Genomic DNA, 12,756 nt, shown 5'->3' on the forward strand with positions numbered 1-12,756 from the left:
CTTAGCCATCATTTGTTTGTGTCTGATCATTAACATCTGCCCTTTGACAACAGCAACTGTCATCCCACCCAAACAATCATTCGAGCAACGAATGAAGCAAAATCTATGGGTGCAGCTGGCTAACATCACACAAAATAATGTCTTTTGCTTATCTGAAATGTATGACATGAATAATTTGCTTTCTATATGTTTAATCTGTGTGTACCCCTTCTGCAGTAATTTAAAACTTCACTGGCTTGAGCAGAATTTTATTCAATGGGAATTTTAACTATAAAGCTATATCTAGATGGGGGGTTACTGCTTATTATCCACCCCCTGACGCTATTGCTTTGCATACTCCGGTGGTAGCTATCCCTGCAAAAATAACGTGCAAAAATAGTTAATTGTACTTCAAGTTAAAAACCTCACTGTCATTGCATTAGCTCACCTGTTTTAAATTGCACAGCTTTTGAAGAGACTTTCTTTCATTTTGGACATATTTGGCTACTGCAAGGATGGTTTTTTACAGGTGGTCAAGAAACTTTTAATTATATTCCTGCTAATATTAGTGAAGCGCAGTGTTGCTTCAGCCGGCTGATTCCTGTTTTGCTTTCCAAACAAGCTCACTCGAACCGTTCTCGACATGGGGTCACGCTAGACAGCACTTGTGACTCTGAGACAACATTCCTTAATAAGGCAGAATATGTGGCACTAACTATGTCTTTAGTGGGTGTGCCAGGACTTGCTATTCGTGCCCACCTCAACATTAATGCTATTTCTTCAGCTATGTCAGCAATCAACCAGGAACTACAAGATTTGAGAAGAGCTATTTTGTAAAATCACGCTGCTATTGATTATTTGCTTCTGCGCCAACATTTGGGTTGTGAAAGTTTTGAGGGAATGTGTTGTTTTCATATTTCTGATAATTCACGAACCATTCAGCACCAAATTGATATTTTACACAATTTGGCCTCTGATTTGAAAATTGATATTTTAGGATCTTGGTGGATGCTGTTTTGTATTCCTTCACTTTGCAATATATGTATCAGAGCTTTAAATCCCAGCAGATCCTCTCTCACATTGCCCCAGGATCAAGTTTTGGCCCTATATAAACAACTGCAAGGATGCTCCTCTCCTGATTATAATCCTTTTATTAACCCTGCTTAAGACGATATTTCGTCTAACAAAACAAAAAGGAGTGGGATGTAGAGGTGAGAGACAGATAAAGGTGGTGATGGGAAACTGTCCCTCCTAACTTGTGCCCCTCCTCTCTGCATCTAACTCCCCCTTCTCATCTCCATAGCGATGTGAAAGTGTGTAGCTCTGTGTGACCTTGCTTGTCTGATAACAGCTCGGATCAACAATGTGTCATTGCCTACTTTTCCCTCTTTCTGGCCTCTTACTTTCCATCCTTAAGCATTGGTGAGTAGATTAACCAATGCAGTGCTATTGCTAGGCTGTTGCCATGTTATACCTTTTCCTGCTTGTAATACTGTATATAAAGAATAAACTGCTGCGTGTCAGCGGCCATTATTTGCACCCTGCAATGACTGAGCACTGATTACTACAGTGATCACTATAGGCTAACATCTCAACTAACTAAATTGCCCATCAGCTGCACAAACAGAGGAGAGTCAGGAACAAGGAATGAAAGATGAACAATTTGACCATCCCTTTACTAGAGTTGGAAGAGGTATTAGATAGGTGTTAAGAATAGTAAAGCAGCTGGCATTGACAAGAATCTGGTCGAGCAGATTCAATACTTTGGACCTAAAATGAAATAATGGTCACTCAGCCTCTAGAACAGATACTTAAACATTGTTCAGATACCCAAGGTAGGAAGGACGGCCCGTATGATAGCCACTTTAAACCAAGCAACCCATCAGAATATCCGAAAAGCTTCAGCCCATATCTCTTCTCAGTCACTTATACAAGGTATTTGAACGTTTAATCATGAACCGATTGTCTGCAACAATAGAGCCCCCTGCTCATACCACAGCAAACTGGTTTCAGAGTCGGCTCAAATTCTCAACCTAACACAATACATAGAGGATGACTTCAAACTGAAGGAAATCTCAGGAATGGTGTTCATAGATCTCACCATAGCTTAAAATACAGTCAACCATGCAGCTCTGTTGAAGAAAGTAATCCATCTTACAAAGAATTTTAAATTCATAAAATTTATAGGATGCCTACAAGAAAATCATAGATTTTATGTGGACTTTTGTGGACAACATAGTTAGAACTCAAAGAAGTGGATTTCCTCAGGACAATGTGGTAGCTCATATGCTATTTAACATATACAGCAATTACTAACCATTGCCAGAAGCTAGTAGGGGTTTTGCTTAAGCCAACAATCTGGCAACAATAATGCAGAGTGTAACTTTGAGGCTGTCAAGGAAAAACTGACCAAGGTTCTGAACCTAATGACTACATAATAGATAAGAGCAGTAGTGGTGCAGTTGTTAGAATGCACTGCCATCCTGACTGACTCAAAGTTGATTCAGGTTTCCATCCTTCCAGGGTCAGTAAAATGAGGACCCAAATTGTTGGGGGCAATATACTGACTCTGTTAACTGCTTAGAGAGTGCTGTAAAGCACTATGAAGTGGTATATGAGTCTTATTGCTATTGCTGTACTACAAAGATAACCAGCTGAAACCAAACTGCCTAAAAACATAAGATTGTGCTTTCCACTTGAAAAACTGTGATGCATCAAGAATGATCATATACAATGGAATGGTAATCAGCCTAGAACATCATGCTACTCCTAAATATCTGGGAGTAATTCTGGACCACACACTTACCTTTCAGAACCATTGTTTTAATACCAAACAGAAAATATTTGCTAGGAACAATATTCTGAAATAAATAATGGGCACAAGAGGAGGTCCCAACCATGCAGATTAATAACTTCTGCATTAGCCCTATGTTACTCTTGGAGAATATGCCAGCTCTGTTTGGTATAGATCAAAACATGCAAAACAAATGGAAATGGCCTTAAATGAAACAGCGAGATTGGTCACAGGATATCTAAAACCGACTCAATACAAAAGATGCATTATGTAGCTGGTATCCCCCCTCTAAAGTTCCACAGGGAAAGTATTACACAGAAAGAGTGGGTTAAAGTGATGGCTATAGAAACACCTTCAAGGTCAAGAATGAGTTCAAGGAACGGCTTCCTCAAAACCTTTGCCTCTCCTAACAATTAGCCATCATAGACCACCCTGGAACTATGGAAGGCAAGTAAGCACTATCGGGCAACCTTGGCACATCCACACGACTGTCTACTGCATGGTCACGAACAATCTTGGCTGTATGGGAATCACTAAGACTGGGATGGGAAGATCAAAGGACAATCTAAGAAAACACAAGATAAAATACCTAGTGTGAATATGGAGAATAACAATCCATCTCACATATACTACAATGCACTCAATGTCCTTCAATGTACAGAGAGAAAATACTGTTGATGTGGTCTGGTAGTGGGTGAATATCATTTAGTTTTAATCCTATTTATTTTACATACTTTACATGTGCTATATTTCTATGATCTATTTTATACCTTATTTTACTTGCTCAGTGTTCAGTGTTTATATGTCTATAATTTTGAAGGTGCTTCTGACACAAATAACTTCCAGCTGCATCCGTGTCACTCCTTTTTGAAAACCCATAAAACGTGCGCCTTTTTCTACCCTGCAGTAGTCACCTATCTGCCTGCCAGCTTTTCTGCCTGGAACTTGCAAGTGCCTGTCAGCATTAATGATCCATGATGCTCAGTTAACAACAACAACAGAGATAGCAGGGATTGTTATCACTAAGCAATGTGGTCATATGACATCATATTTTGTAACTATCAGCTACAGATGGACATACTAATCCCAATTATTAAGCACTAATTGTAAAGCTTTTGTTTGCTAATTACCTAAGAGGAGTTAGTAGTAGTTTTTGTTGTGCACAAAAGCTTGAAATGCTAAAAAAAACACAGACATTTATTGCAGAATAAATTTTGTAGGGCTATGCTAATTTTGTTTGGTGCAGATAAAGACAACTTGGTAAGCAGACAATATGGTGAAGCTAGATAACCTTGGGATTAAAAGGTTCTGAAAGATATAGAACAAAATTCCAGATTCTGTGTGAAGTTTCTTATATGTGGTGAATTTAAAAAAAAGGCGGTTGCCCAAATAGAAATCAAGGAAGTTTAACTTTCAATTGATTAAAGTACAGGTAATATTACTACTATGGTCATAAGTCATAATGATTGTAAAATGGGTAAATCATATGTCCTGATTTTATAACTTTTTTATAGCAGTTGTTGAGCAAATCATTGCAATTAAGTGAATCTACTGTTAATGTTGCTGTACAGATAGTCCTTAACTTACAACCACAACTGAGCTCAAAATGCCCATTACTAAGCAAGATATTTGTTAAGTGAGTTTTGTCCCATTTTTGTCACAGTTGTTAAGTGAACCACTGCAGTTATTAAATTAGTAAAACAGTTTTTAAGTGAATCTGTCTTCCCCATTGACTTGGCTTATCAGAAGGTTGCAAAAGGTGGTCACATGACTCCAGGACAACCCTGCATACATGCTAGTTGTCAAGCAGCTGAATGTAGACCATGTGATCATGGGGAAGCTGCAACGGTCATAAGTGTGAAAAATGATCATGTCACTTTTTTCAGTGCTGTTGTAGTTTCCAATGATCACCGAATGGTTGTAAATCACGAATTGCTTGTAGTTAAGTGAACCAGTGTTTTGCAATAACTGGAAGTAATTGCAGGTTTTCGGCAAAGCATTACAAAATCTGGTCACATGACTGTGGGATGCTGCTAAGGACATAAATGTAGCAGTGTTGCTGAGCATCCGAAGTACAGTCAGATCCAGGTTGCCATCCCCTTTTTTGGGTACATTTAAATCAAAGATTACTTACAAAATGTTACTTGAAAGTTGGAAAGTTTTATTTATATCTTCTTTAGGGATATAAATGTTAGACATTCACTTTCAAAATATAAGATAAATAGTGTTTTTGGGATGATAGAGATCATTGGTAAAATGTAATTTTAATATATTTTGCAGGTATTTATGGTGCTGGCTGTCTTATTACAGAAGGCTGTCGTGGTGAAGGAGGTATTTTAATTAACAATGAAGGAGAAAGATTTATGGAGAGATATGCTCCAGTTGCCAAAGATCTAGCTTCCCGAGATGTTGTATCTCGTTCTATGACTATTGAGATCCGTGAAGGAAGGCAAGTTTAATCTAACTATCAAGTCTATAAATGTGATTATAAAAGATGCAGAGTACAGTTAGCTAACTCAACATATTATATCTTAAAGAATAAAATAGTTTCTTTAAGATAATTATAAGGTTAATTTATAGATCTCTTAGGAGGAGAATAAAAGACCCAGCTAAAATTTTGATTCCATAAGTAACATGTTTTGAAAAGTCTCTGTGAAAAACAATGAGAATACTGTGCTGCTCCACTGTCATCAGAAAAACCTACTTGGATTAAACAGAAATAACACATTTTTTCTAATTTCTTTAAATGAATCTGCTTGCTTGCTTTGGTTAATTACAGAACAACCAAACTAATATATTTCATTTAGTGCAATACTTCTTTACAAGTTTTTCTAAGTTTTTTTCTTTTTCTTTTTAAAATTGTCTCCTTGGTTAGTTTTCTATAGACACTATAGGATTTGAGGTGGGTGACATTGGTAGTTGAATTGTCAAGTACATGCTGAAAAAAGGCCACTACGTTGATATTTCATGATATTTTACTTCACATTCAGACATTGCTAAATGTTTCTTAATTCAATAGATGGTTTAATTTAATAGGATTATAGCAAAATTTGAGAACAAAGGTAAATAAACCAAATAAACCAACACTGTACAAACAATATATATATGCAAAACAAGCTACTGCATAAAAATATATCTTTGCATTATTTGCTTGCAAAATAAAGCACAGCACATTTGTAAAATCCATCCATCTACAATTTAAAGTCCAATTTCCCTATAGCAAATTTTATTTTTTAAAAAACAGTGACCTGGTAGCCATGAAGCTGTAATAAGTCATCTTTTTTGTTTAACTATGTGCTTAATTGGTTTTTTTTTATTCTCTCAACACTCATTCACAGATAATTTTATCCAGTTTAAACAATGTGTAAGGATGTCATTATTCTGTGTTATTGTATTATTATTAAGAGGAAGAAATAGAAAAGGAGCAACTCAGTCATAGGCCAGAAAACATTCCAACTGCAATGATCGGAACAATCAAAACATTCCAAATTAACTCGAAACAAAACAGCTTGTTCTTGAAAGAGAACTCTTAAAATGCTTATGTTTTGTTTCAAGTTTAGACACTTGGAACTTTTACTTTGAGGTTAGCATATTTCAAAAGCCTTTTACGCATCCCTGTTACAGATTTGTTCCAGTTGTTTCATTTTATTCTTTTAAGGGAATACTTGTATTTGAAGTTTGTATTTATTTATTACTCTTTTATGCTGCCCATCTCATAGATATAGTGACTTTAGGAGGCTTACAATATAATAAAAAGTAAAAAAGTAAGACAAAGCAAATTAAGAGAATTAAATAGAAAAGCTTAAAAATATAGCTACTAAAATCAAATCAAGTATAATTTGCAAGCACTTGACAGAATAATCTTATGATATATTTATATATTGGTCTTATGTTTGTATCTAAATAGTAGTAAGAAAAAAAAATATTTAACCACTGCTCCCTGGTGGCCCAGTGGTTAGAATGCAGTACTGCAGGCTACTTCTGCTGACTCTTGGCTGCCAGCAGTTTGGCAGTTCGAGTCTCACTGGCTCAAGGTTGACTCAGACTTCCATCCTTCCAAGGATGGTAAAATGAGGACCCAGATTGTTGGGGGCAATATGCTGACTCTGTAAACTGCTTAGAGAGGGCTGTAAAACACTGTGAAGTGATATATAAGTCTAAGTGCTATTGCTATTAACATATCTTTTTAAAATAACAACAACAGAGGTTGTGGACCAGACAAAGATCACGTGTACTTGCAGTTGCACCATTTGCCACCACAGCAGCTAGCAATGCGTCTTCCTGGGATTTCAGAAACTGCTATGATATTTGCTGGTGTGGATGTCACAAAAGAGCCTATTCCTGTCCTACCTACTGTGCATTACAATATGGGAGGTATCCCTACAAACTACAAAGGACAGGTAATTTTCAAAACATGTATGTATGTATGTATGTATGTATTTATTTATTTATTACATTTATTAAATTTATATACTGTTCATCTCACTATTAAATTTCAATTTAATAGACTAGAAGTTTATATTTTATTACACTGTTTAAAGTTCTGACAATATATCAAAAAGACACTCTCTAGTTTTCCTCCTGTGCCTTAATCTAGTATCAACATTTCTTTTATTATAAGGGGCCATGTCATGTCTATATTGTGTGTGTGTGTGTTGTGTGTGTGTTTGTGTGTGTGTGATTTCTTCCTGCTGGGGGCCCAAAAAGGGCCTGAAGTCACCCCAGAGAGGCGACAGATCAGGAGGGGACTCTTGTAGATCGCAGAGGAGACGGCAGTCGACCCACTTGATCCATGGAAGACCTCTGAACCAACAGGAGAAACACTGGCCGCACCCATGCTGCCAGTCAGAAGCTGCTGTCTGCCGGAGGGGAAAGCATTCAACAAGCGTGAGCAACATATCTGATCTGGGTGGGACTATTTTCCTTCCTCTACGATTGTAAAACCTGTTCTTGAAAAAAAAAAAGCGACCTAAAAGCGAAGACCTCCCAGAAGAATAAAAGCGGCGGTTTAAGCCTTCCTGGGGGAAAATAGAGAAGACTATAAAATTATTTTGGACATAACAAAGGTTTTTTTAAAAAAAAATCCTGACTAGAAAGTTACAAAATGGACACCTAATGACATCTTGTGGTAGAAGAAAAGAACTACACCAATTTTTGTTTATATATTTTGTATATTTTGTCTATATTGTCTGGAGTGAGGGAACTTGGCCAGAAGCCCAGATACAGATTACAGACTGAATCATTTGATGTCCCTAAACTTCATAGCCTTGTAGATTGCAACTGGAAAAAGAAAAAAAAATTCTTGGGCTGTTTTTCTGCAGGATGGATTACAACTAAAATTACAAACTATTTTAAAGCCATCTGGCTTCCTTGGATTACAAATACTGTAGTTCCACAAACCACTCAGAAAAGAGTGAATGGTAAGGAATTACTAACAGTAAGACATTTTGGATTATAACTTTGGCAGATTGGCAACTCTGGATTTTGGGACAATTTTTTTTTCTTTTTTTCTTGTTGTTTGGGGAGCCTATTGGATTATAAACTCTTTACATTAGAACTATGGATAATGGAAATGTAAATATTGGTGACTTCCCTTGAAGAAGGCCCTATGGACTATCAACTTTGAATCGTAGGACCTTGTGGATTATAAATTCTGACTGAGCGATAAATTTGGACTTTGGACAATCGTTCTGGAAGTGAGTTCTATAAACAGAAATGGATTACAATTTTTTTTCTTTTATATCTTGATCTCCCTTTTTTTTCTTAGGGAGCCTACTGGATTAAGAGACTAGATAAGAACTATAAGTTATGTAAAAGATACATTGGGTATTGAATATAAGATTAATGGTTTGGTTTAAGGCGGGCATTGGGGGAAAGTATTAGAGCTGATAAAAGTTTTGGGGAGTGGAAACAAAATGAGTGTTACGAATTTAACTAAAACTGGTAAGAAAACACCCTCAGCGCCATCCTCCGCCTCTGCAAGCCCTGTGTATTAAAGATCAATCGAATCAGTGCTTCAACAAGAAAAATCTAATACCTTCAGAAGGAGATGCAAGCGACACTGCAAGCAATCCAAGAGGCAATTTCCTCACACAAAGAAGATACAAGGAAAAAATCATGAGGAGACAAAAGATAACTTTTATAAAATGAATCAAGAAGTTCACAATATAAACTCTCAATTAGAAAGCTTTAGATAGATATTTACAAAGAATGAGCAAAGAATTCAGAAAATAGAAGACGTCAGTAGAGACTGATCAAAAGATAGAAGAAATAAAAGATGAAAACCAGAGGCTGATGCAGGCAAATAAAGAATTAGAAGATTCAATGGCAGTTTTGAAAATGGAAAAGGCATTTTACTTCTCAAGATTTCAAAACATAATGGAGGATAAAGAAGAGAATCTTGCGGACTTGATGACAAAACTATTGGCTGAAGCACTAGAAATTCGGAAACAGGAAATGGAAGGAGAGATAGATATTTCGAGTCAACTCAAGCTATGCGAGGAGAAACAAAATCCCCAGAGAAGTACATGTTAGATTTGTCAAAAGAGCTATAAAAAATGAGATATTGAGAAGAGCGAGAGATGATCCTCTGTGTTATAAAGAAAAGGAAATTGTAGTGTTGAAGCAGATCCCCAGGAAAATAAGAGATTCACGAAGAGAATATCAATTCCTGACTAGAAAATTAATTGAAAAAGAATCAGTCATTTTAGATGGCTGATTCTGGAAGGGATTTTAATTAACTGGGACATGAAAAGATACAGATTGGAGACTGCACTTAAAGCAACAGAATTTTATGAGAGATACAAAGCATTCTTGGAAGGAGAAAGTTTGGAATTTCGTGCAGAGAGAGAAACAAAGAAACAGGAAGAGGCAGTAATAAAAGGAGCAGCCAAACCAAGGGAAAAGGAAGAAACAAAAAACACAAATACAGAAGAAGGGCAAAAGCAAGAGAACAGAGACAAATAAGAACAACTAGAAGAATAAAACTTAAATATAATTGAAGGAGATGGAGAAGGAAAATGGGATTTTCTCAATGAATATAAACAGATTGAACTCCCCCGCCAAAAGAAAAAAAATCTTTACACGACTACAAAAATTAAAAATGTCTCCAAGAAACACATATTAAGAGACAACAACATAAACTGTTGGAACAACCAAAAATTGGGAAACTCCACTTCACATTAGCACACAAACAAAAAAATAGGAATAGCTTTATATATTAAAGAAATAATGAATCCCAAACAAATCTATGCAGATGAGGAGGGAAGAATATTAATGGTGGAAATAATGATAAATCAAAAATAGATACTGATGGTAGCTATATATGCACCTAATAACAAACAAGAAGAATTGTATCAAAAATTACATTAAAAAATAGTGGAATTGGAATATCAAAATATTTGCTTAATGAGAGACTTTAATGCAATTGTAGACAGGAAGCTGGATTACAGAAGCAATAAAATAAGGGAAGAAAGGAAGGAAAATACTCCATAAAACTTTCTTTTAAATGGCAGAAGAAATCTGTATACAGGATATATGGAGAGAAAAGAACCCCCCAAAAATATACATTTTACTGAAACAGGCATAAATCATGGTCCAGAATTGATATGATATGAATATCTCCTGAATTAATACAAGAGATTGAGATAGAAACCAATATATGGACAGACCACAATCCGATAAAGATGACCTGGAGAGGAGCTAAGAAAAAATTAAGATGGTCTCTGAACCAATCTTTACTGAAAGACAAAGAATTTATACAAATAGCAAAAAAGAAATGGAATTTTTCTTTAAAATAAACAAAGATACATTGCTTCAAAATGTGTGGAATACGGCTAAAGCATTCCTTAGAGGGCTAACTAGCACTTACATGGCAAAAAAGAACAAAGAAAAAAAGCAACAACAAATGAAGTTAAAGGAGGAATTTATGAAATTAGAATTAGAACTACAAAGAAAATTAGAACTACAAAGAAAACACTTAAAAAGCAAATGGAAATAATAAAACATAAATGGCCCAACAAATTAAAAGGGCAAACCAAAAATTCTTTGAAAACACTAACAAACTGGGTAGGTGGTTAGGATACAAATTGAAAAAAGAAAGAAAGAAAGAAAAAAATTGATAAATAAACTGCAAGACTCAATAGGCGATTTACAATTCCAAGATGACATAATTTAAAAAAATAATTAGACTTTCTTATGAGACACTTTATGACACAGAAGAAACTTCTCAAGAAAAAATAAAGCACTATATAAAAAAAGCTGAGTTACCAAAAATTCCAGAAAACATACAAAACTTGCTAAATGAAAAAATATCAATGATGGTGGTAATAGAGGCAATAAAAAGGCAAAAAATGACAAGATTCCGGGTCCAGGTGAGCTCACTGCAGAGTTTTATAAATGTCAACAAAGTACATTAAGCCCACTAATGAAAGAACTGTGTAATGAAGTACTCTTAGAGGCCAAAATATCAAAAACGTGGATAGAAGCCAACATTACTTTAATACCTAAAGAAGATTCAGTTTTGACACAGAGAAAGAATTATAGACCAATATCTCTATTAAAGGTGGACTATAAAATTTTTGGTTCAATAATAGAAGAAAGATTAAAGAAATTCTTGATTGAATTTATACATATAGACCAAAATGGATTTTTACCTAAGAGACAAATAAAAAATAACATAAGAATGATCTTAGTTATTATGGAATATTATGAAATGCATCCAGGCAAGCAAATGGTGCTAATATTCCTAGATGCACAGAAGGCTTTTGATAATGTAAATTGGCAATTTATGATTGAACAATTAAATGAAATGGATTTTGGAGAAAACTTTATAAATATAAGTAAACAGCTAAAGTAATTGTAAATGGAGACTTTACAAAAAAAATTAATATCAAAAAAGGCACAAGACAAGGATGTCCATTTTCCCCATTATTATATATATTAACACTGGAAGTAATGAATAGAAATATTGGGCAAGACTCAGAAATTAAAGGATTGGAGATAAAAGATGAAAAATATAAACTACAAGCATTCGCAGATGACTTGGTCTTTGTATTAGAAGAACCGCTTGAGACAAGCCTCAAGCTTATGAAAAAGACCTTACACATAAACAAAAAAAATCAACTGTCAGAAAAAACAGACCTTCAAATATTAAGAAAGTCAAATACCTGGGGATATATTTAACAGCAATATGTGCAACAATAAAAGAAGATTATATAAAATTACTAAAACAAAATTAGATTTGGAAAAATGGAAAAATCTACAACTTTCAATACTAGGGAGAATAGCAATAGTGAAAATGAATATTTTACCAAAACTACTCTTTTTATTTCAAACAATACCTATAAAACTAGGGAATTTTTTTCGATGAATTAAATACATTGACTTTGAAATTTATTTGGCAAGGAAAAAAAGCTAGAATTAGATTGAAAATGCTACAAGAAGCGAAAGAAAATGGAGGATTTGGGCTGCCAGATTGGGCATTATATTATCAAGTATCTGTATTAACTTGGTTAAAAGAATGGATACCTCTTAGACATAAAAAATTACTATACCTAGAGGGGCATGACCGACAACTCGGATGGCATACCTTCTTATAGTGTGGGAAGAATAAAATACATAGATACTTTCAAAACCACTACATCATCATCATCATCATCATCATCATCATCATCATCATAAAATTGGAAGGGACCTTGGAGGTCATCGAGTCCAACCCCCTGCCCAGGCAGGAACCCTACACCATTTCAGACAAACGGCTGTCCAGTCTCTTCTTAAAAACTTTCAGTGTTGGAGCATTCACCACTTCTGGAGGCAGGTTGTTCCATTGGTTAATTGTTCTAACTGTCAGGAAGTTTCTCCTTAGTTCTAAGTTGCTTCTCTCCTTGATCAGTTTCCACCCGTTGCTTCTCGTCCTGCCTTCAGGCGCCTTGGAGAATAGCTTGACTCCCTCTTCTTTGTGGCAGCCCCTGAGATATTGGAAC

The 12,756-nt window shown here is 35.3% G+C and overlaps 1 protein-coding gene across 1 annotated transcript in view; it reads left to right on the forward strand.

The window, feature by feature from the left end:
* Positions 1–12,756, forward strand: part of SDHA (succinate dehydrogenase complex flavoprotein subunit A) — a 129,178-nt gene that overhangs the window by 83,154 nt on the left and 33,268 nt on the right. Inside the window, exons 8-9 of the mRNA XM_029284516.1 lie at positions 5,054–5,222; positions 6,978–7,173. Coding sequence (XP_029140349.1) covers positions 5,054–5,222; positions 6,978–7,173 — 365 coding nt within the window. The remainder of the gene's footprint in view (positions 1–5,053; positions 5,223–6,977; positions 7,174–12,756) is intronic.

The sequence above is a fragment of the Protobothrops mucrosquamatus genome, unplaced genomic scaffold (assembly GCF_001527695.2).
Source record: "Protobothrops mucrosquamatus isolate PMUCROS unplaced genomic scaffold, P.Mucros_1.0 scaffold_134, whole genome shotgun sequence".
Taxonomy (NCBI): Eukaryota; Metazoa; Chordata; class Lepidosauria; order Squamata; family Viperidae; genus Protobothrops; species Protobothrops mucrosquamatus.